Raw genomic sequence first — 25,684 nt, forward strand, 5'->3', positions numbered from 1 at the left:
AACCAGTTCTCAAACAGATTAACTGAATGCCAGCTGCTTTGGGTAGCTAGGTGGAGGAGAAAATGCTGCAAACCTGGCTCTGTGTGTAAAGCTGCCTACTCCTGAGGCTAAGGTAAGATCAGACAGTCACCAGAAGCAGGGAGAGGAAATATTTAAATATAAAGGGAGTTACATAGATGATAAGACTGACTCAGGCCTTGGAGAGGGAGAGTGACTATTTCTTATGTTAAGAAAAAATAAAAGGCCAGAGACTACTTTCATTTAAAAGTCGTTTTGCCTTATGAGAAAATGTTTTGTAGACTACCAGATGTTTTGCAGACTATTTCACATGTCCCGTATGCCTAAAAGTTGTAAAACTGTATTCTTGAGTTTTCAGATTCTTTTTTTTTTTTTTTTAATTTTTTTAAATTTTTACTTATTTCTAGGAGAGAGAGAGAGAGACAGCGTGAGCAGGGGAGGGTCAGAGAGAGAGGGAGTCACAGACTCCGAAACAGGCTCCAGGCTCTGAGCTGGCAGTCAGCACAGAGCCCGACGCGGGGCTCGAACCCACGAACCGCGAGATCATGACCTAAGCGAAAGTCGGACGCTTAACCGACTAAGCCACCCAGGCGCCCCGAGTTTTCAGATTCTAAATGACTTCCCTAAATAATGCTTGGGTTCTCAAAGTGGTTTATTTTTAATAAATACATATGGTAACTGTCTAGGGCCATAGACTTATGGATGAATGATTCACAGTTAAACCAAATGATCCTACTCAGTAATCAAGTGTTCATCTTTTATGTCAAGGGAACCTTTCTCACACTTAAATGTTAGAGGAGGGAGAACTTTTAGCTGTATATTTCTGTAAATGGGTTGTTCTGTGTCTTCTCATGGAACAAATTTATATTCAAATAGAGGGATTACTGGAAGTATATATAATTTTTTAAGCTACTGAAGTTTAGTAAGTGTAATTCTGTCTCTGCACTGATTGTTAAGTACCATGTCTCCTAATTTGTAGTTATTAAGTTTCAGGATTCTTTCCTGTTTTATTTATTGGCCTGAGTTAAAATAATCTGAAATGCCTGAGTTAAAATAATCTGAAATCCATCAGATACTTGATTGATAGTTAAATTGTTCTTTTGGTCTTTCACATTTGACTGTGTTTTGAAGACAAGCATTGTGTTTGCAATAGAATATGAATTCTCACACATGATATAGGCACCAATGTCTGCTACTTTGTAGCCCAGTTAACCGCTAAGTTTTATTTGACATTTATCTAAAAGACTTATGGTAACCTTTTTTATAAGTATTTATGTGGCAGTAAAAAGTAAACCTTGCAAGTAAAACCTGGAAGTTTGTTTTAAATAAAAATTTGCAACAAACATAGAATAATAAACTAGCACAGAAAGAGATCTTTGAATTCCTTCTCCAATTTTCTGCCTTTACATATGAGGAAACATTTTTCCTCCTCTAACATTTCATATTACTTGATAGCAGTGATTCTCCCTCATCTTTCTCAGGGATGTAATGTTCCCTTTGATGTCAGTGCCTTAGCAGGGGAAGTCTGAGAGGGGATCAAGGTGTAAGGAATCCCTGGGTCATAAGAGAGAGCCATCTGTTGTAAATTGCTACCATTTTAGTTTTTCAAGGTGATTGATTATCCTAAGGCCTGTGAGGTAGGAGTTGTAGTCTTCACTTTTCAGTTATTAAAACGGACATAATTGTCATAGATAATTCTGATAACTATCTGAAGCCATTTAGCCAGTATGTGACATGAATAAGACTTGAATTCAGGTCTTTGTACAAACATGCTACTTTACACTGTACCACTTGGTAAAGGTCAGACTGGTTGATAAAGTGTCAGACATTGAACAAGAACTCAAGTCATCTGCTGCACAGCCTCATACTACTACTTCAGAAAAATAATTCTTTCATTTGAAATTTTTGAGATTTCATTAAAAATTAGAATTATAATTTCTAAAGCTCCAATTTTGATTTCTCATTTTTTTAACTGCTATAAATGTCTCTTTAAACCATAGAGGAAGGGTTATTTGAGTTAGAACATTCCACATATTGCTGCTCTGTAGAACACAGTATAATAATGTTGTGCCTGAAGAAGAGAATATAATTTGGTATATCACAATGCTGTGCCTTAACTGAGAATCCTAGAATAAAATTAAAGATGCTTTTGGATTTCTGTTATACTTCTTCGGTCTGTTTGATCTTTACTTTAACAGAAAACTTCTTTCTGTTTCAAGTAGGGTAGGCCTGAATAGAGACTAATAATAGAGCTTTTGTTGAATTTAAAAAGAAAATGCATTTTGTTTCCTTGCACACAAAACAGTGGTTTTCCTGTTGAACTTATGTCTGCTATTTTGAAGAATATATCATATACATAATTTCTGAGTAATAACAAAGAGGTTAGAAACCATTTTCTATAATGATTTATAGCTCATGGTTTTTTTATGACCAGTGCGTGTGATTTCTCAAAAGATTCATGAACTTTGGATTCATGAAACTGGTTAGAAACAAAAATATCACAAATCAGGGCAGTTTTTATATTGGGTAATAATATCTTTAACCTTTGAGCATTTTTTTCATGTTTGTCATTCCACTCTCATTCCTATGGAATATTTCTTATTCTTGAAGGGGTTCATACTTCAAAACTACCAGAGTTCTACCTAAAACCTGTTTGCTGATTGCTTTCTCATTCGTTCAAGGTTGAAAACCTTGTTTGGCTAGTTTGCCTACTTTTGTAGGATGTTATTTATTATTTTAAGTACTAATCATTGCAAAGTAGTGTTAGGAATTAGTGTCTTAGCCTCCCCAAATGTTTATTTTCAGTATAGAGTTAGTTACATTGGAATAGAGTATTTGCACGGGCACCTGGGTGGCTTATTTGGTTAAGTGTCTGACTTCCACTCGGGTCATGATCCCTGACAGTCTGTCCTTGAAGGAATCCCTGCAGGTTTGAGCTCCTCATCAGGCTCTGTGTTGACAGCTCAGAGCCTAGAGCCTGCCTCAGACTCTGTGTTTCCCTCTCTCTCTCTGCCCCTTTCTCGCTCATACTGTGTCTTTCTCTCTCTCTCTCTCATGAATAAACATTAACATTTTTTTAAATATAAAATAGAGTATTTGCAGAATGGGTAGGTGTGGTGAATAAGGAATCTGAAAATTCCTAAATTATATTTGTACAGGTGGAGGGAAAATAGTATAAAAAGAAAACTTTTGGGTTTGATACCTTCTCTGAATATAGTGTTCAGGGAGGATTTATGGACCATCTTTCAAAATTTTAGTTCTGTAATGAAACATACTTCTTTTTTTTTTTTTTTTTATAACTACTAGTTTATACCTTACAAGACCATTTATGTTAGGACAAAGCAGTCTTATACAAGAGGGGTTTTTCATACCTCAGAATTTGAGGGATCTTATAAAATTTTCTAGTGGGAGCATGATATGCAATTTTTTAAAAATGCAAAACTTCTAATTGCCTCAGCTGTATGTCAGTCATGGTCTGCTGCAAAGTCATTGGCATTTCTCCTGGGATTGGCTTTACACTTTGAAGTTTAACATTTAGAGAAAAACTTTTTCTAAGGGATCAATTATTTATTTATAGCAGATTTTTTAAATGAATTAGTTTATACATGTGGTCATTTTTCGTTGCTCGCTACAGACATTCAGTCCTATTGTTAAGTAGAAAATTGGCTATAAAATTGAGATATGAGACACTCTCACAATTTTGAGATGTTTTACCTTTTTTAAATACAAAGTTTTGGTACCCTTTTAGTTGTGTTGATTTGTTTAATAAGTAATTATCAAGAGGTATTCTTCTTTGCCATGGATGTTTCAAGTTTTAACTGCTTAAAACAATTCTTTAGGTTCAAAGTACTGAGGGAGAAGCTCCCCATGTTCCAGCTGCTTACCAACTAGGTCTCAACAAATCAAAAAGAGGTAAGTTGACTAATGTCCACTAGTTCCCAAGCACATTACCAAAGCGTCACTCATTAGTCTGGAAAGGGGGTTTACTTATCAGTACTTGAGTAACTGTAAGTGTGAAAGAAGGTTAAAATGCTCAACCTTAAGCATCCAGGTATGGATGCTTCATTATACTTCGGTTATAGAATTTTTTGTATCTACTTGAAGACTTTTGTGCCCGTAAAATAATATTCATCTGCTTATCCTGAAATCCAGTTCTGTGTACTCTAATTATTTTTCAACTCTGCATAAGGGCTAGATGGGATGTGATAGAGCAACAGATTCAGGCCTACTTTTAACATGGTTGTGGTTGAAATATACACTTGTATTATCTACCTCTGCTTTTCATTATTTAAACATGTCTCCTAAGTATATACATGAATATGCCTCTGGCAAAAAATACCAACCTTTCAGTAATGGTTAAAGCTACTTAAGTTCAATTTAAACTATGGGTCAAAAGTGATTGTCCGCAGATTACCATTCTTCTCTTGAATTATTAATTTTTGACCAAAGAGCCTTTGAATTCATTTCTTTCACTTTTAATTTGCAACAAGAAAAACTTGTCTGATATTTAAAATCACAAAGCTTTAGAGATTCAGAGAAAAGGAGAGAGAAGGAAAGAAGTTAAAGTGGCCACTAACAGTGGCTGTTTATTTTTAAAGCTTTACACATGCTGAACCACCCTGTTGTGTTTTTTTTTTTCCTTAAATAGTTTCTTGTCAAGTTGGTTTACATGTAACACCCAGTGCTCATCCCAACAAGTGCCCTCCTCCATTTTTAAACAAGGATCATATGTATGTTCCTGGAATAGGAAATTGCATGTTTGTTCTCTTCTGATCTCTGAAATGACTTCATAAGAGACAATTTGCATATAGGTTTTCTGTTATTGCATCGTGGCGCAAAGACACAAGCATTCCTCTCTCACTAGGTTACTACAGTTCTGGTCAGACACAAAAAGAGCTTTTCTGTTTAATTTTTGTCCCCTTTTTGAGTCCAGGAATATATGTATGTGTTTCTGAGCCATAAGGCAGGCTTCCCAGCCATCAAGAAAGTTTTCCTTCAGTTAGGTTGACAACGATACATTGGAAAAAGCAGCTTGCCTTGTGTCAGAAAAGATATTAAAACCAGTAGAAGTACCTCAGCATCTCTCAAGAGCAAGCTCCTTGTCATAGAAAAGACAGAATGTGGTTAGTATCCACATCTGAGCTTATTCCTCATACCAGTGAGAGGTCTCTTATTTCTGGTGGCATAAGTAAAAGTGTTAACATTTTTATGAATCGCATTTTTGTAAATTAACAGTAAAATGGTTTTGTGTGTGCATGAGAGGGAAAGGGAACAATACCGTGTTACAATCATTTTTGAACATAGCTTGTGTCAAATTTTGATAGTGATATGCAGGTATCTTTGATTAATTATAATTACAGAATTAGAATCAGTGGTAAAATTTTCATTTCACAAGTTTAGTACAAGTGCATATAGTACATGTATAAAAAAAAAAATACTTGCACCTTAGTGATAGGACTTTTGAAGTCAAAATGATCTTAATTCTCCTATCCAGTCCTGGGATTTAATACTTAAGCCTAGAGAAGTTTAGTGACTCAACTCTTGTCAAAATTAACATTCACTAAGCTCTGTTAAGAGCTTATTCCTTATTATAAAAGATGTAAGACTTTCTTTAGTCCTGCAGAGTATACAGGTGTTCTGTTCTATTTCTTTATGATATTGGACAATACAAATTCTAGGTTTTGTTTTATTCTCACAATGATTTGCTCTAATGTCCTGGTTTTTAATTAGAAATAATGGTATAGCTCTTCAGTTAGGACAGAGACCTGATTGTTTTCAATTCCACCTTTTTCTGTGGACAGTGGTATTTTTTGTGAAATACCTGACTAAAGAACATAGGTTGTGATTTACAGTTTACAGAATAGTTTCGCCTCCACCCTACTTAGTTCCTGAAGTAACCCTGTGAGATAGATAGAAGAATTATTATATTTAGTGGAGGAGAAAAGTTACTGCTTATTGTGATAAAGTAGGCACTTGAACCCAGGTTTCCTTGTTCTTTCCATGGCCCAGCCTCTGCTGTGAAGCCTGAGTAGTCTATAATCTAGCCTAGTCTTTGTGAACTCAGCACAGACTGTACTCCTCTGCAGATAAAACAGACCTGAGCTGAGCTGATCATGCTGGCTTCCCTGGGCTCCAGCAGTTGCCCTTTGTCCAACCAGATAGGCAGTTTCACTTCTAAATCCTGTAATGGACTGTTTAATTTTGTTGTTGCTTTAAGAGTAAAGCTATCATTGTTTCATTCAGCATAAGTGTTTTTTTTTTTTTTATTGTTCAATTGTTTTAGGTATTAGGATACAAAATAGAAGAAATGAGGTTTCTGTCTTCAGAAGACTCATAGTCCAAAAAAAAGACATGCACACATAATTATGGTGATAACTACTGTGACGTTAAGATGTTAATCATTCTCTCAAATGATATAATACATAATTAGTACCTATGGTAACAGCTCATTCCAGTTCAGTTTCACAATTGTTCTGGTTTACCTAGACTTATCAAAGGTATGGATCAATTTCTTATCTCATTATGCAGTTTTGTTCACTTCAAAACAATATTACAGAGTTATTTTAAATTATGAGAAAAAATTACTCCATCTGTGATACTCTTAGATTGAACCTGAGGCTACAAGTGGGATATTTTTCAAAGTTAGCCAAATTTTAATTGATTTTGGATTTTATTCAAATATATTGTCAAGTTCTTTCTATCACTGAAATTTTGAATGTGGATTTGGTAAACACACTTTGTTTAGCTTGATTTTTTTTTTTTTTTTAAACTTTTTTTTTTGAGAGAGAGCATGCATGCATGCTGATAAAGGGCAGAGAGAGAAAGAGAAAGAATCCCAAGCAGACTCCAAACTATCAGTTGAGCCCAGCATGGGGCTTGATCCCACAAACTGTGAGATCATGACCTGAACCAAAATCAAAAGTTGGACATTAACCAGTTGGACCACCCACATGCCCCTAGCTTGATGCTTCTGAAGTTCTGCAGAACTTAACCTTCTCATGAAGCTTCTCCCTTAGTAAATGTAATAGATGTAAAGTTTCTCCCGAACTTGCAGTGTGGATGGGCATGTGATCATCCTTGCTGTTCTTAGTTGGCCTTTTTCCTTTAAAAAATGCTTCCAGGTTGTTCTAACCAGGAATTAGAGTTTTTAGGTCAAAAACCAAACAGGGTTTTTATAAGATTAACAATATTATGTATCAGTTGAACCTATTTGAGTTTCATGTGATTGTTAGGAAATCATTGTTTCCTGACTTAGAAATGTTTGCATCATTTGAAACATCAGAAACATTTAAGTACTCTTGCTTGCAAATTATTTAATTTATTGGCATGCATATACTCTCATTTTATTATTTTATTATTAGAAAAATAATAGAACTTTTTGCACACTACAGTTAAACTTCTAATTTCACCTGCTGAATATATTTACATAATGGAAGTGGTTTACTTTGAGATTTCTGTTTTTATTAGTGTGATTCTTTTTTTTCAGCCAGTTCTCCAAAGATAAGAAATCGGATTTACCAAAATATATTAAAACTGGAACTTAATAATTAACAACTGAGCACTGAGATTTTCTGATAGATGTGTTTCAGTTTTTGGTTGAATTCAAGTAACCTTCTGTGCTTTGAAGCCACATTTTGCATAAGTGATGCATATTTTTCTAAGAAGGAATCAATATGTATCATACATCTGTTAGGAATTATATATCTATAAGATCTTTTCAATGAAATCCTATTTAGCAGTTTTGTCTAACTACATCTTTTTTGGTAGATCATCTATTACGTACTGCAAGTCAGCACTCTGATAGCAGTGGTTTTGCTGAAGATTCAACAGACTGCCTCTCCCTTAATCATCTTCAGGTAAAAATTTCTTTTGTAGTAGGCACTATGATTAACTTCTTCCTATTTAAGTCATTTTCCAGTATCTGTCTAATCTTTATTTTTCAAGTAACACTAAGAATAAAACTCTAGGATGCAAGTGTTCTCTAAGCGTTTGATTACATGCTTTAGTTTTCACTAATTCTGCAATTCTTTCTGACTAATCACTTATACAGTTTTTAAAATGTTTGTTTATTAGAGTATATGCATGCAAGCTGGGGAGAGGTGGAGAGAGAGGGAGAGAGAGGATCCCAAGCAGGCTACATGCTGTCAACACAGAACCTGATGTGGGCTCAATCTCACCAACTATGAGATCATGACCTGAGCCAAAGTCAAGAGTCAGACAAGACACTCCACCAACTGCACCACCCAGGTGTCCCCTCTCTGACAGAACATTTAAAAACAAAAATAGTTTTTCCTTCTTTATTTTTGACTTCCAGTCAGCAGAGGTTATTTTGATCATTATTCTGTCTGATACTTTTCCTGTATTTTCCCATTATTGTTTCAGTTTGTTTATTTAATAACTAACATTGATTGTGTTACATAGCTTGCTGGATATTCTATGGCTTCAGTGGCAGAGTGTGTTAGATAACCCCGGTAACGGGCAAATCTTCATGCTTCAGGAGTTTATACTCTGTGTGTAGCACACGGAGCCCTTGCATGTGAAGGTACAGAAGCATTTTGAAAGTGTTTAAAATATCTGTGAGCAAACTTTAAAGAACATTGGAGGTAAGAGAAAAATAGAACCTAAAAGAGCCTCCAGGAACGCAGTACCTGAGGGGCACACAGACAAGAGAAGTGTTTAAGGAGACTCAAAAAGAATAATCCGGTGGGCAGAACAACTAGGAGTTGGAGCAGAGCCTTTTTAAAAAGGAAATCTGTGGACATGAGCATGGAAAGATAAGAATTCAGCTTTTTGGAAAGTGAGTGGTTGAGTGAGTGGTTTTGAGGGAGGAAATGAGGCAGAAGCATGAGTGCAGAGTAAATCAATGATAAGGAAAAGAAGATAGGGATGTTGACTGTTTTTTTTTTTTTTTTCAAATATGAGTGATAGGTCTTTGTGTCTTTTCAAATGGGAATGACTCAGGAAAGTTGTTTGGCTGAGGGAAGGAGCTCTAAGAAAACTGTCAGATGCAGAAAAATCTGGGATAAAATTGTACAGAAATGCCCTGGTGTTGGAGAGGATGTGATCAGACTATAGGTTGGGGGATTTGCTTAGAAAAAAAAGCAATTTCCTTTTAGAACAGAGAGGAAGGAATGGTGGGGAGAGGTGAGGGAACATTTGTAGGTGTTGGGGAAGAAAGTTAAGAAATTTCCGTCCACCCATCACTGGGGCGCCTGGGTGGCTTAGTCGGTTAAGCGTCCAACTTTCGCTTAGGTCATGATCTCGCGGTTCATGGGTTCGAGCCCCGCGTCGGGCTCTGTGCTGACTGCCAGCTCAGAGCCTGGAGCCTGTTTCAGAGTCTGTGACTCCCTCTCTCTGACCCTCCTCTGCTCGCTCGCTCTCTCTCTCCTAGAAATAAATAAAAACATTAAAAAATTAAAAAAAAAAAAAGAAATTTCTGTCCATCTTCTCAGTAACTCAGTGTCATGTGTTGGAAGTAAAGGAAATGGGTGCTGAAAAGGGGACCTGAGGGAAATAGTAAAGGTCTGGAATAAGGTTTGTGGGAAAGTGGATGAGTTGCTGACAAGGAGCAATAAAAAAACCGTTTTGAGCAGCACCAGGGCCATCACCAAGGTGGGAGACCCTGAAAGTATAGAAACAGCAGCATATCAGTTTGGCATTTTGTTAGTGATCCCGCTTATCTAAATTCTCCATTTTTCCACCTGTTTTCCTTTCACAGGTTCATGAGTCCTTGCAGGCTATGGGGAGTAGCGCTGACAGTTGTGACAGTGAGACAACAGTCACATCATTTGGTGAAGACCTTGTCACACCAACAGCACAAGACCAGCCTTATTTTCACGAGTCAGAAGATGAGTCTCTGATCCCTCTTCAGAAGGGAAGAGAGAAGGCAGCAACAGTTGCTGATAGAAGAAGGTCAGATAGCCAGGATTTCCCCCAGGGCGAGACTGTTGAGCCTGCAGGGAACATAGAGTCCCCCTGTGGGGGAGGGGACCATGTTACTGCAATTACTGAAATGAAAGAGGATTTGTCTCCAGAACAGCCAGTGGATCTGCTGAGGGAACCAAGTGCCGAAAGTGATGTGGATAAAAGCAGCGAATGTGAATTTGCCCAGTATACCACACACCATATTCTCAAATCACTAGCTTCCATTGAGGCTAGAGGCAGTGAGAAGGGCTCAGAAAACACAACTGGGACCCCCTCTTCTGTGGACAGAGTTAATACAGCTTTGCAAAGAGCTCAAATGAAGGTTTGCAGTCTGTCTCATCAGAGAGTAGGGCGTAGCTTGATAAAGTCGAAAGATCTATTAAAACAGAGGTACTTCTTTGCAAAAGCTGGTTATCCTCTAAGAAGGTCTCAGTCCTTACCAACCACCTTACTGAGCCCAGTAAGAGTTGTATCCTCTGTCAATGTTCGGTTGTCTCCAGGAAAAGAGACGAGATGCAGTCCACCCTCCTTCACTTATAAGTACACACCTGAAGAGGAACAGAAATTAGAAAAAGAGGTGATTGAGCACGATGGTCAATCTTTAGTTAAATCCACTATTTTCATCTCTCCATCATCTGTGAAGAAAGAAGAAGCCTCTCAGAGTGAGGTGAACCAGTTGGAGGAATGCCATCATCAAAGGACTCCTTCCTGTTCTCTCTATGCTCCGGCACCTGTATCTCAGTCTACCTGTTCTCTTCACTCTGTCCACTCAGAGTGGCAGGAGAGGCCCCTGTGTGAGCACGTGAGGACTCTGAGCACTCACAGTGTTCCCAGCATATCAGGCGCCACCTGTAGTGCCTTCGCTGCCCCTTTTGGGTGTCCTAACTCACATCGACATGCTGCCTATCCTTACCGAGCGTGTTCTGTGAACCCTCCTTCTGCCATCGAAATGCAGTTGCGAAGAGTACTGCATGATATTAGAAACTCACTGCAGAATCTTTCACAGGTATGAGAAAAAAAATCTTTTTTCCTTTTACCCTTCTGAGCACCTCTTAATTTGCTGAGAAGCAAAGTCCCATCAGGCATGAGCCACCTCAGCTTCATTGTCTTACATGCCTAAACTCCTCTGAACCTGCCCTCCTCCTCTACTCTTCCCTCGTGTCTTAAGGGAAAAGCTGTAATTAATCCTGAACAAGGTTAATTTCTCTGCTCATGATCTCCCTCCCTTCTAGAGAAGAGATTTTGCTCCTTAGGTAACCTCCCTTCTTTAGCCTCTCCTCCATTGTCTTTTTTTTTTCAGTCAGGTTGTATCTATTATGAAAATATCTTCCCTCTCAAATGCTCCCTCCTTTTCTCTGCTGTTTGACCATGTTTACTGCCTCTTTCCTTTCTAAGCTTTCCTTCCCTCGACCTCTGTGTCACCATGTGTTCCTCTGGCTGTGCTCATAGCTGTCTGACTAAGCTTCCCCCTTCATCTACTGACTCCTGATGCTGTTCTCCTGGCACACAATTAGTCTGCTTCCACTGGGTTCAAAGACTAGAACTGCTCCAGAAAAGAAAAATATCAGGTAACGTGTGAATTTGAATAAAAATAGTCTGTCTTGTCACTTTGAAAATTATTATGTTCAGATATGTTGGTGGGCTACAAATAATTTCCCAGAAAAGCTTTGAAAATAAATTGTCTTTAGGTTGCCATTCTAAATCTCTCTCCACACTACTTGTGTTTAGACAGTTTGAGGAAATAAAGAAAATGACAGTGTAATGTCCTGATCACAGTGTTCAGCTAGGAGTCAGGAGGCTTACAGTGTATATAATAGGTCTCTTATGATGATATCATAGGAAGGAAGCCACTAGGAAAGGTAAAATCAAAGTTGCACCTTCTTAAGTGGTAAAGTATAGTTTCTTTTAAATATAGATTTTATCCTCCTGACGATGGTCACCTAATGATTTTCTCCCGGTCTAATCAGAATGTCGGTATTTCTTCTTCCTCCTTATAAAAATGTGTGAGTGAGATTTCCAGGGTTTCCAGGGCTCAACCCACCTATGCTCTGTGTACCTTTCTTTCTAGACCAGCTTGTTATTCTGCTCTACATGTGGTCTTCTCCTCTTGAGAGTCCCATCAGTAACTCCACTAAATAATATGCTTACCACCTGCCACCCCCGAGTAGACAGATGCTCTTCATGACCTGTCTCTGACTGTCCAGTTTCATTCTTTATGTGTGTGCTCCAGCTGTGTCAGACTGCATGCAGTTCTTTCAATAAGTGCGTGTTCGGCTACGGCCATGCCACCCTGAACACTCTCAATCTCATCTAAATAGGTGCACGTTCCTAAGTGTCTGTTTATAGAAGTGCCCGCTGTTTATTTTATTTTTTTTTTACTTGGAGTCCCCTGCCCTTGCCTTTCTCTGTCTGACCAAGGGCTCTTTCCTGTTAAGGCTCAGCTCAGGATTCATCAGTGCCGGGATTGGGTCACTCACCTAATCTAGATTTTTGTTTGTTTCCGTCATAGCACTCCCCTCCCCCACCCCAACATTGTTTTTCCTCACTTCTTTTTTTTTCTTACACTGAAAACACTGGAAGGCTGGGAATGCCTTTTGTGCTTCCTTTTATCTTTTTTCTTCACTGTCTAAAATAGTGATATATGGATATAGTAGATGCTCAAATGTCTGTGACCAAGTGTGATGATTGCCTGCTACTCTGTCCAGCCAACTCAGTAGTTTCCTATAATCTCCAAATCTGCTATTGCTTCTTCATTTTTTAGTTTTGTTTTCTTCTTTCTCAAGGCAAGAGGGAAGTCCTGTAAGGTGTACATTTGAAATATACCTGTTTCTTTGCCTCTTCTTTGTTCCAAATAGATGGACTTCTACCTGAAACAGACAGGGGTAATATAGGTAGCACTGGGGACTGATTTATTTGGTTCCTCCTTACAATAGGAAGTGGAGTTGTTAGTTGTGTTTTTTGTGGTTGTAGCCTCCAAGAGAACGGTATATAGACCCCAAATTCCACCTTTTCAAACACCTTAGATAATTTGAAAGTAGCTACTTTAACACTGATTTGTACTCATACCCTTACTTTTTGAAGTACCCTATGACGAGAGGACCTGATCTTGCTGCTGCTCCATATAGTACTCCGAAATCATCTGTTCTACCTCTGTATGAAGTAAGTTCTTACTTAGATTTTTGTGTTATGAAGTAATTTGTATGATTTCGAAGTATAATTGTGTCATATTGTATTTTAGAATACTTTTCAGGAGCTCCAGGTAATGCGGCGGAGCCTGAATTTATTTAGGACGCAAATGATGGATTTAGAGTTGGCAATGCTGCGTCAGCAAACCATGGTTTATCATCATATGACCGAGGAGGAAAGGTAAAAAGTTCATTTTGTCTTAGTGTAACTCAAAATGTTTTTAATTCCGAAAAAGCATAGTCAACCTTTTTTTTTTTCTTAAAGCAGGATGTTATGCCTACTGCTGTGTACCGTTTATGTTGTGAAACCCTGTAAGTGAAATCAGGCATAGTGTTTTACTAATTGAGCTGTTTTCCATGCATTGAGGAAGACGGTGGCTGTCATCTCTTGTTCACTGTTTGGGAGCGAGGGTAGAGGAAGAAAGCCCATTTGTCCTACTGGTCTCACCTATGGCAGTCACTGTTGTGCTCATTTTCAGAACTTGCAGGCTCCATACCTTCTAATAGTTTGTGAGAGAGTTGTGAATGTGAGTCTCCAAACTGCTCTTTTCAGCCTTGTGCCTATCGTTTTACCAAAACAGGTATGAAGTTGATCAGCTTCAGAGTTTGAGGAATTCAGTTCGAATGGAGCTTCAGGACTTGGAGCTGCAGCTGGAGGAGCGCCTGCTGGGCCTGGAGGAGCAGTTCTGTGCCGTGCGCATGCCCTCTCCCTTCCGGGCCTCGGCTCTTGTGGTAGGGTGCCGGCTCTTGCGGTAGGGTGCCTTGCGGGCTGCCAGCGGATTTCACCGAGCATTTACTTGTCAAGGCCGTGTAGTTCAGGGCAGATGCCTTAACTTGAAACCACTTATTTTAATGGCAGTGAGGCAAGTGGAAAGTTTAAGGATCCTTTCCCACAAGTCAGTTGAATGTACAAGTTGTGATTCTTCTGTTAAATATTTAGTATATTTAGAAATATATTGAAAATTGTTAATCATATTTTCTTAATAATAAAGAATAAGGAGCAATACAAAATTTTATAGGAGTTTTAAAGGAAAAATGATAGTGGGTTAATACATGACTAATTTAGATTTTAATCACTGCACGTAACCAACTGCCAAGAACATAAGTATATATTTCACTCAGCTTTTTTTGCCTTTGAATAAATAACTATTCCCTATAAATTTCAACTTCATTTTGGATTCTTTTCCAGTCTTTATGTTTTTTAAAGAATCAAATGAGGTCTTTTTAAAGGCAGAAAACATGTATACAGCCAAGAAAATAAAACACTATTTTGTATCGCTGTTCACATTTCTAATGTTTCTTTCCATGAAATTTAAACTTCAGCAGTGGATTATTTTTGCTGTTACTTTTGCAGTCATAAAATGAATTGTTTTGACATGTTGAAAGAGATTTTCTCTTTGTTATTTGAATGACATAGTTGATTTTGTTAACAATAAATGACTCCGTACGGTACATACATATATATGTGCACACATACGGAATAGAATAAGAATGTGTGTGTATTACACATATATATGTAGCCTAGAATAAGAATATCATTTATCACTGAGGGATATCGTTTTCCATAAAAAGTTTCAATCGATTATTCTGAGAAATGTGTGTTGGTGACAGTGGAGATTCAGAACATCTATGCACTTTAGTCATAATAACATATTTTATAGGATGTCATGTTGAAAGTGATCTTTGCAACATAAAAGAATGTTTTAGGGCACTAATTAGCCAATTCATTTTATTATGGAACACTTGCAATTTGAAGAAATAACTTATTCATACACACACACACATATATATATATTGTTCTTATTTTTTCAGGGAATGTGTGGCAGTAGAAGCGCTGATAACTTGTCATGCCCTTCTCCATTGAATGTAATGGAACCAGTAAGCCTCTCTCCTTTCAAATCACTGGGGAAGGGAATGATACAACATTTCATAAACACACAATTTCCCTAGTGTGGATGAAATGGTTTTTGTTTTTACATACGGAATTTGGTGTTAGCTAAATTGATTGGAAGTGAGTTTGGCACTTATGAAAGTCTATTGCTATCTTAGGCCACTATTAGAAAGCCAGTTAATTGGAATAGTGATTTATTGTTATGATGTAAAGGAGGTAACGCAGTATAAGAAGTATTTAATTTGTGCTGCAGGGGAAATGTACTTTCACAGTCTGATGCCAGATCCTTTAGGTAGTTGGATCTATAAAAGGACTACTTTATGAACAAAAGTCTGATTTTTATAATATTTAAGAATTTTTAAATTTTTATTCATTTTTGAGAAAGAGAGAGAGAGACAGAGTATGAGCAGGGGGAAGGCAGAGAAAGAGGAAGACACAGAATCTGAGCTGTCAGCTCAGAGCCTGACATGGAGCTCAAACCCACAAACCATGAGATCACAACCTAAGCCAAAGTCAGATGCTTAACCAACTGAGCCACTCAGGCACCCCAGGTTTTTATTATATTTTAATTAAATTGGCTAATTTGAGGGCAGAAGCATTATGAGTAGCTGTTTTGTTTTTCTTTACTATTCCTTAACAAGTAATTTGGATACCCATGTGGTAACAAGTAAAATTTCATCCCACTGTATAGTCCAGTTACATATTTTATGGCTTTATCTCATCATGAATTTACTTTTTCCTATATCTTTGCAAATGCCCCTGAGTTGTTACTAAATGAATGAATTAGAATCATGTCTTTACAAGCTAAGTGATTTTTGGCAATCATCTCATCTAGAATTTTAATCTTTTAACTACCAGTCTTAATTTCAAGAGAGAAGAATTGCAATTTTTCTGATTTCCAGGTCACGGAATTGATGCGGGAACAGTCCTATCTGAAGTCTGAATTAGGCATGGGACTTGGAGAAATGGCATTTGAAATTCCTCCTGGAGAAAGCTCAGAATCCGTTTTCTCCCAAGCAACATCAGAGTCCTCTTCTGTATGTTCTGGTCCCTCTCATGCTAATAGAAGAACTGGAGTACCTTGTGGTGACTCAGTGGGCAAACCCAAGAGCCATCTGATACCAAGCAAGAAAGTATTTCGAGCATCAGTGGCCCTGACGCCCACTGCTCCTTCTAGAATGGGCTCTGTGCAGGCACCTCCAGATGTGGAAAGTTCTGAGGAAGTTGGTGCAGCTGAAGAAGCCTCAGAGGCTGTAGGACCTAAATCTGAAGTGGAAAAAAGGAATGGAAACATCCCATTAATGCCAACTGCTGAGGAAATGCATAAAAATGTGGAGCAAGATGAGTTGCAGCAAGTCATACGAGAGGTGAGTAAAATCTATGCCTAATGTATCTGGAAATATGAGTTGAATAATAATGTTACTTGAACATTATAAGATACTGCTTTGATTCACTGTATTCAGTAATTTTTTGAACTTTTAAATGAACTTTCCCATTGATCTAGCTCATGTCTATTAAGATAGGTTTTTAGTGGCATTTCTATAAATTTTATACTCCAGTGTGAGATAATTGCAGTTCTCTATACTCTGATGAAAAGTGTTTGTAGGATTCAAAATATCTAAACATGTGACAAAATTCTTTAGATGTCTTATTTCTACGTTTGTAAAATAAGGGATTACAATTTAGATTTTTTTTCAAGATTAAAAGTCATCATTGTATAATGTCAATTGACATGAGAAAATAGTGTTACGATTTTAATAAGTATAAAAAATTTGATCTATTTGGCTTAGTGGGTGGAGATATGTGGAAGATACTTGAGTTGTTCAAAGAAAGAAATACGAATGAAAAGGTTTATCCTGGGTGATAGCGGTGTATGTAAACCTGAAGTATTTAACCATAGTTATAGGTTACTAAAAGGACTTTAAAAAATGAGAAAGATTATTAGTCAAAGGTCAAAAGTTAATTGAGAAAATTAGTAAAATAGCTGTTTGGGGCACTAGGAATTGGCAATAAGAAGGAATAGTATATATCATTTAAAAAATGAGACTACAGATCAAAAGTTTTGATGGCTTTTACTTTTTTCCCTTTCTTTCCCATATCACACTGTATGTGGGTACAAAATTCAGTAGCGTGCACAGGATAAAAATTCCACATGTCAAATATATTTTTTTACCACTGATATATTAAAAACCATGATAAGAAAGATGTTTCCATTAGTTATAAGGGAGAGATAGCCTATACATTAAAAAAATAATTTTATAAGAGTCTTAATGAGTATATGCTCTGTAAGAGCTAAAAGAAAAATACATGTAAGACATGAAATTCTTGGGGCACCTGGGTGGCTCAGTCAGTTGAGCTCAGTCATCTGACTCTTGATTTTGACTTGAATCGTGATCCTGGGGTCATGGGATTGAGCCCTATTTCAGGCTCTGTGTGGAGTGTGGAGCTTGCTTGGGATACTCTTTCTGCCCCTCTGTTCTGCTCCCATGCTTTCAGCCTCTCTCTCTCTCTCTCTGTCTCTCTCTCTGTCTGTCTTTCAAATAAATGAATGAATGACATGAAATTCTTAAGCTTAAAGAGTAGTAGAAAGGCAGACAAGACTAACTCAGGAAACAATCCAAAAATTACACAGAAAACATCTGATATGTATTTAAGAACTAAGAATTTAGAAATGGAAAAGGTCAAAAGGGGCCAGAGAAACTAGGGCCAGTGGCTCCCTATTTTTAATTTCCATATTTCCAATAAATTCAGCAATACGACCTTCATGTATTTTTGGAATTACATTCCAAATGTAACAAAGAACAAATTTCTAGTGGTTATAGGTCAAGAATGGTGGTAGCAGACCAGACTCTTCCCTCAAATAGGCCATTGATCCTCAGAGTCCAGAGATTAGTTCATGTGTATTAGGTGCCATCATTCATAGCTGCATAATAGTAGCTTGAGAAGTACATTGCAAATAAATACAGTCTGTTTTGCTCTAATATGGTATATATACATTCCTGAAAATTGTTGTGCTGTGCACACTGGTGCAGTATAAAAAAACCGCAGAACTTATTTGAAAAACAGAATTTGAAGAATAACCAAAACTTTGTAAGTGACATATTTTTAGAAAGATAGAAACTTAGCAAAAATAGTACAATATTATACATGTTAAATGGTTAATAAATATATAAGTACAATCAATATGGTACTTGACCTTGAAAAATACCTGAAATTTGCTTGTGGAACTGGGCTTTGGAAGGATTACAGCTTGTGAGGTATTGCAAAGTAACAGAGGAAGAGTAAGATGAAACCCAACAGAAAGTTTAAAGCAGATACGGGTAGGTGTGGCTTCTAACACAGTGACCTCAGATAGCTGGTAGATGTTTAATATGTGTGCACTTTGTATACTATGTTCCTGCGCTCAGCTGAATGCAGTTATCTGCATTTGTCCCGTGTTTCTTATGGATGAAACTACATATAAGCAGATGTGAAATTTATATTATACTATACTCAAGTCGTTCCCTAATATTTCAGTCATGTTGAGACAAATTTATATTTTAAAAATACGCATTATATCAGAAGAGACTACATGTTTATAATTTCTTTTCATAACATGAATTATCAGCTTTAAGGTCTTAAGGGTGCTTGGGTGAGTTAATCAGTTAAGTGTCGGATTCTTCATCTCAGCTCAGGTCCTGATCTCCGGGTGGTGAGGTCAAGCCCCACATTGGGGTCTGTGGTGGGCGTGAGGTCTACTTAAAAACAAAACAAAACAAAAAAAACATATAAAAGGTCTTAATTCTGTATATTCATTTGTTCTATAAATGTAATTTTTACAAGTTCATTATGTAAAACTTGTGAACATTTAGCAAGCTCTGTACATCCACCTTGCTCAGTTAAGTGCAAATGATTATAATCCATTCTTATTTATGTGTCATATCAAAGATCAACTGTTGAGTGAAATTAAGTAATTACTTTTCTCCACACTATATTTGTTGACTGAGAAAGTAAGTTTAAAGGCACTTTTTCTTTCTCTAGAAATGTGATATTTTTGTTCCTTTTAAAAAAGCTTGCTTTAGTTTATAAGTTTTCCTTGAAAACTCAACTTAATATTGCTCATTTGGCATAAATATTTCTTTTTGCATACTTGAGTCCTCATTTTTAAAGTTGTTAATAGGTGACCTGATATGTGCTGTTATTTCCTAGGAGTAAAGCATTCCTAGACCAGAACATCAATTCTTTGGATGATATAACACAGCATATCGAAAAGATGGTTGTTTCTTGTTCCAACAGAAGTACTTTATCATTAATAAGAACTTCCCATAAAATAAAAAGATCTTATAATTTTTAAGACATTTAAACTAACATGCAAGGCAAATGTCTGAGCAGTTTTTCAGAATTTGTTACAAAACCTGTTCATTAGAAACTCCTGAGTCTCAAATTTGGCATAGTCTACAGGAACTTGCCTTAATAACATTTACCCTTGCTATTTACAAATAAAGATTTATCAAGCAAACTACTATATAGATCAAATAAGGTGTTAAAAAGAACTTCGATGCACTTAAGAAAATAAGCTATTTTGAAGCACTTTGAAAACATGTTATTAAATAAGTTAATCCAATGCCATTTATACTTTAAAAAAATAATTTGTGTTGATACTGTCTTAGCTTAGTTATAATGGTGTTCTGTTAAACTTTATTTATGAAATATGTAAATTTTGGATTAATCTTAATTCCATTCATTTCAAATCCGTAATCTTTTTGCCTAAATACATATGGTACTGAATTCCAATTTTTGTCAGAGCTATTGTATCAGCCACCAAGAAGATTAAATTAGACTCTGCTTTTCCAGTAAATTCTGTGCCCCTGATGTCATTAACAAAGCCACTCTTCAGGACAGCAGGATTTAAGCTTGTGTTGAACAGTTAGTTGTACAGGTGAGGATTAGGCATGTCTGGCAGATACTTAACAGGGAAGTTTTCTTCCTGCACTCATGGGTGCATGACAACAAGGATGTCTGTCACGCTTTTGTTTTCATCATTTCACCATATGTGAAGTTTTTAAAAAGTGTGCTCTCATTATAGTGTGTTAATACAGAAGAATTCTTTTGAAAAAGAATTCTGAAAGTCCCTTCAGACAAATATGTAATACACTCATTCAGTAACAAAGCTTTTGTCAGATTAAACATAATCCATTTTTCACAGATTGTATATGTTGTAGGGTGGAAAACTACAGTGGCCTGAGACTATTAAAAAAAAAAAAGATAAAAAGATCATTTAATAGAATACACGAGCATGTGCCATAGAAGCAGATCAACAGAAGTAAATGTCAAAGAATAAACATAGATTGCTTTTCTCTTTAGAGAGTTTTTTGTTGTTGTTGTTGTTGTTTAATGAAGTTCCCAGGTTTGGTTCATGCCTGTATGGTTCTTACAGTCCATCTAACACACTTGAAATGTGTACTTTGGTAAATACATAGCTTGTCTGTATTCTTAGGATAACGTCTTTTAGTGATCACATGGTCTGATGGCTGCCATGAAGTAGTCACTCAGTAGATGCCTGTTAAGTGGATGTAGTACCCACACTTCAGACTGGCAGGCAGTCTGCTTATATTGCCAGTGAGCATTCTTTTCTTAATCTCACTCACATCTGTCCTCCGCTTGTGCTGCTTCTTTTGGAAATTCTCCTAAAGGCAGTTTTCCCGTCCCAGTGGAGTTTTCTCACTCCTAATCCGTAGGATATGAGGCTTTGGAGCTAACTTATTTGTCCATATGCTTATTCCTTCAGCAAATTATTAAATGCATTTTGTTGGTTTTGGTGCTGGTCTCTCTCTAATCCTTTGTTTTTCTACTTTCTGTTCTCTTTAGAGTCGGATGTTGTCTCACTCTCATGCCTTCGCTCTCTCGCTTCTTTCTCTCACTCTCTCATCAGTGCGCTCATTTATCAAGCACTTACTTTATTCCAGGATACATTGGTGAAACCCATTCTCTCCCTGAAGTACAACACTCCTAGCACGGACGCTCCCCATGTGGCCTCACCCTTCCTGTTCCAGTCTCCTTGTTCCTAGTAGGAGCCATCTGTGAGCTGCACTCCCTGCTCTCCTCTCATCCAAGCTGCTCTTGCTCCAGTTTTCCGTCCTCAGGATCATCAGAAATTGCCCTTACTTTTTCATGACCTATTATTTTAAAGTCTGCCATTCTCTGAGCACTTTTTATATTTTCCTCGTAATATTTTATGAAACAATATCCATTTTGTGCCCATCTAGATTATACACACGTCTTTTATGCTTTATTCTAGTAATCTTCCACCCCCTCAAAAACCGTTGGAACATATTTTGGTTTGAAAAGAATACTTTTTGGCTCTTGTTTTGTTTTTTTGGATGATAAAGAACAATGAGGGGCACCTGGGTGGCTCAGTTGGTTGAGTGTCCGACTCTTGATTTCTGCTCAGGTCATGATCTCAGAGTCATGAGATCGAGCCCTGTGTCAGGCTACATGCTGAGTGTGGAACCTGTTTAAGATTCTCTCTACTCTCTCTGCCCCTCTCCCCTGCTTGCACTCTCTCCCTCTCTCTCTCTTAAAAAAAACAAAAAACAAAAAACAACGAGGAAAGTTAAAATTACCATATTGCATGCAATGACAGGACTGGGAAGACTATGCTGCTTATCATCTTTTGTAAATACAGATTTGGAGAGGTTCTGATTCAACCCATTGTATTTGTGCATATAGTACATTGCAGCTAAGAGATTCTGGTTTTCATAATATTTGTATCCAACACATACTCATTTACAAACAAATCTCAAGTACTGCAAAAGTCAAACTTTCATGATGTTTTACAGTTTAGAAATATTGGTAGAAGGTAAAAGAATCTTCCATTTATTTAAATATATTCCCATACAGATGGTGGGTAACTAAGGAGCATTTGTTTCCATGAATACTTCTCTATAAATCTATGTATTATGTACCAGTTTTGCATGACAGATTAATACAGAGCCATTTTTGGAAAGACTTCAATTGAGATGTGTTCAGGATGTACTTAGGAACATTTTAGGAAATAGATCAGGCTGACAGGAAACTGTGGAAATGTAGAATTTTTAAAAGCTGGTTTGAAAGCGTCTCAAGTTCTAATTCGGGAAGACATTATCAGTTTATTTCAGGAAATCCACATTTAAGGCCTTCACAAAAAGCTATTTGGAGGTGATGCTGTATCATTAGAAAGAAAAAGGCATGTATAGGCATGTCTAGTGTTTGGGCATCTGGACAAGAAAATCTGGATGAAATTGTCATTGTTCCTAGGTCTCTTTGCCTTTTCCAACAATAAAAAACGGTATATCCTTATCTGAAGCAAAGTTTTTAGACAAGTGACAAACTTACCATACAACTAAAGAAAACTTTATTTTTTAGAGTTTATGGTTATTTAGAGGACATTTCTCATGTTTTCAAATGCATTGTACTAATATTTCCTTTTTTCTTTTCACTTCAAATGTGCGTGTTAGATCCTAATAATATATAACTTCTTAAGATACTTTACTTTCAGTTGGTATAAACAGGCAACATACCTGCATATTATTTCGCCACTAATGAATTTTCTTAACAATGAGAACACTTGAGTATATTGTTGATTACCAAACAAAAATAGACATTAATAAGAAACATAAAAGTGAATCTTAGAATGTTTAAACAGTTCTGGGTTACTTTGTGCCATGAAGTAAATGAAGTTTTTAATCTATAAAATAACATTTTTAATGTTTTCAACTTAAGAATTGTGATGTTTTATAATGGAGTTACCTGAATTATGCTAGACTGCACAGTGACCACCAACTCTGTCCTGGGCTTGAGGAGAGATGGCCATGACTCTTCACTGTCTCTCTGTATTTCATGAGGGTTTTACATGAAGGCTGTAGTTTTCTCTATGGCTTAGCTGGTTATAGGAATTAAATACTGTTTATGGTTTTCTGAAAACAAAAAAAGTAGATTATGGTCATACTGTTAAATTCTTATTTTTCTCTTTCCCTATTCTAGATTAAAGAGTCTATTGTTGGGGAAATCAGACGGGAAATTGTAAGTGGACTTCTGGCAGCAGTGTCTTCAAGTAAAGCATCTAATTCTAAGCAAGATAATCATTAAATGGAATTTATAGGTAAAATTTTCTGAAAGTTTTTGCTTAGCTAATTATAAATTACTACTTATTTTTAATGCTTTGTTTTCTTAGTACCCAGAACTATATCTCTGGTTAAATTATAATTTTTAGAATATATATAATGTGGTATCTTACAATGTAAAAAACTCCTACAACCCCTTGCATTAGAAATGCAAGCAAGTCAAATTTGATAATAATAACTTCTAGGAGATTATTGATAGTGTGTTATTTTACTGAAATTTCATTATGGTACTTAAATTAGTACTGGAATTGAAGAAATCAGAACTTTCAAGGGGCACCTGGGTGGCTCAGTCAGTTAAGTGTCTGACTTTGGCTCAGGACATAATCTCACAGTTCATAAGTTTAGGCCCCACATCAGGCTCTGTGCTGACAGCTCAGAGCCTGGAGCCTGCTTCCAATTCTGTGTCTCCCTCTCTCTCTCTGCCCCTCCCCAGCTTGCACTCTGTCTCTCGCTCTCAAAAATGAATAAACATTAAAAAAATTTTTTTTAAAAAAGGAAATCAGAACTTTCAAACCTGGGTATTATTTTGATAGCATTAATTATAGTGCTATTTCAGGCATACAATTTATGGACCAAGATTTTGAGAATTAATTACAGATTCTTAGTATCTTAAATTTTTGTCTAAAAGTTTGTGTGTATACTACTCATATACTATATACTGTATATGTGTCTACTACTCATCTATCTATATATATATATATAATACACACACACACACACACACACACACAGTGTGTATATGTATATTTACATATATCTACTTGGAGAATATTCTCATTTCCTTTTGAAGAACATTTTAATAATGATACTTGAAACATAGTTAATGTTCACTTCTCTTTCTTTTACAAGGTTGGCATGGATCCTGTTAGCTGTGTGATGTTCGAGTGATCAGTGACAGACACTGGTGGAGGTGTTACTTGTGCTTCAGAAGATATTTGCTGCTGAGCTGGGCTACTGTATACAGTGTACAATGTTTATTTCTTCTATGCATATCTTTTTTAAAAACGTCCGTAGAAACTTAGGCACTTTGCTGACTTTAATTTCTTTTCTAAACTACCCAAACTGTAGCCATTTGGAAAGCCTAATATTTATTTGTGTGTCAATATTTTCCAATTGATTCCCTCTGTAGAATTAATTTTAAAACTTGAAAACTTCCAGATTTAACCAACTTATAAATAACCTATTTCTTCAGACTAGCTTCTTAAAACACTGACCTCTATGAGGTATTTACTGTGCAATAACTGATTCATTTTTTGAGAGCTTGAAGCAACCAATGATTTTCCCTCCACTGCTATTAATTAGTGTCACTTCCAAGAAGAAAAAACTGTTCTGTTGTAAAAATTGCTCTTAATTCTTGAGGAGGTTACTAATAGCAGTAGGATAGAATTGTATGAGGTTACCTACAACTACTTAATGTTCTTACACTGTAAGCATTGTTACTTTTCCAAGACAAATGTAATTTTATTATAGCTTATGTAGTATTTTTCTTTTGGAAACATGCCTTATGTTAAACACTATATTTTTTGCATTGTCGAGGCTTCTTATAAGGAGTTATTTCTTCTGTCTTTTAGACTAATTAAGTAGAGTATTGCCAAAATAATGGAGCCTTTGACTTGAATGGATAGAAAAGAATAAGCTGGTTTTGTTTTTTCAAAATGGAAGTAATTTGGATTTGTTCTCAAAATAGATGATTTTAATTCAGTTTTAACAGTGAGAACTGTTTGTTTTTAGGGGGGAAAAAAGGAAAGTGGTTTCCTGTTTGGTTTTGTATGTATTAAATAAATGTGTAAAGTAACAACCAAATTTATTGGAATTATTCTTCTATCATTTATAATTTTCAATTCTTCTATTTCTTTGTGAAATTTTAATCAAAAGTGGTTGAGATGTTAACAATATTCTTTGAAAGAATATCTAGAAGGTTTATAAATGTTTGAATTATCACACAAAGGCTGATTTCTAAAAATAAAACAATAAAGTATTTATTTTGCCTAATGTCTTTTTAATAGTTTCTTTTCTTTTACTATAATTTGAAGAATTTGGATTAGAGTTGTTGAGTAACAAATAAGGTCCAGAAGAACTGTAGCGTATAGGTAATAGGTTAATGTTCTCATTTCCTGCAGAGACTTCTATGAAGCTTTGAAAAATACAGTTAAGAAGACCACCCTGGAGAAAGAGCTTGTACGGATACCTCTTGGTCTCATCTAGTTTTGTGGTCCTAATGATTACCATCTGAAGCCAAATAAAACTTTCCTTTAAAATCACGGTTCAACTCCGAAGAACAGGCATTAAAGTATTATTTTGTTCTTTGGCCAAATTAGTTAAATTTAGTTGATTCTAATAATAGTAATGATACATATAAACCACACACTTCATATTAATAGTAACCTAGGCATCAATGCTTTTAACTCTTCAGCTTTGTAGCCACTTACAGTTCCTTTCTGACAATACAAGATACTCAGAATCTGATAAAATTAGAGATATAACAGTTGCGGTAATAGATTGAACAAATGGGCAAGTCATTTATA

General features: G+C 36.3%; 1 protein-coding gene across 3 annotated transcripts in view; it reads left to right on the forward strand.

Annotated features, from left to right (window-relative positions):
- ITPRID2 (ITPR interacting domain containing 2) overlaps window positions 1–25,151 on the forward strand; it is a 37,782-nt gene extending 12,631 nt beyond the window's left edge. Inside the window, exons 9-18 of one of the 3 annotated variants that reach the window (XM_039239638.1) lie at window positions 3,858–3,930; window positions 7,786–7,874; window positions 9,737–10,948; window positions 13,024–13,101; window positions 13,181–13,308; window positions 13,709–13,859; window positions 14,940–15,005; window positions 15,921–16,385; window positions 23,020–23,137; window positions 24,009–25,151. In XM_039239638.1, the coding sequence (XP_039095569.1) occupies window positions 3,858–3,930; window positions 7,786–7,874; window positions 9,737–10,948; window positions 13,024–13,101; window positions 13,181–13,308; window positions 13,709–13,859; window positions 14,940–15,005; window positions 15,921–16,385; window positions 23,020–23,124 (2,367 nt within the window). In that variant the 3' untranslated portion in view covers window positions 23,125–23,137; window positions 24,009–25,151. The remainder of the gene's footprint in view (window positions 1–3,857; window positions 3,931–7,785; window positions 7,875–9,736; window positions 10,949–13,023; window positions 13,102–13,180; window positions 13,309–13,708; window positions 13,860–14,939; window positions 15,006–15,920; window positions 16,386–23,019; window positions 23,138–24,008) is intronic. The other 2 variants (XM_039239639.1, XM_039239641.1) reach the window with 2 other exon arrangements.
- The last annotated feature ends 533 nt before the right edge of the window (window positions 25,152–25,684 follow it).

Source organism: Hyaena hyaena, unplaced genomic scaffold, assembly GCF_003009895.1.
Source record: "Hyaena hyaena isolate Hyena2069 unplaced genomic scaffold, ASM300989v1 scaffold_159, whole genome shotgun sequence".
NCBI classification, from domain to species: domain Eukaryota; kingdom Metazoa; phylum Chordata; class Mammalia; order Carnivora; family Hyaenidae; genus Hyaena; species Hyaena hyaena.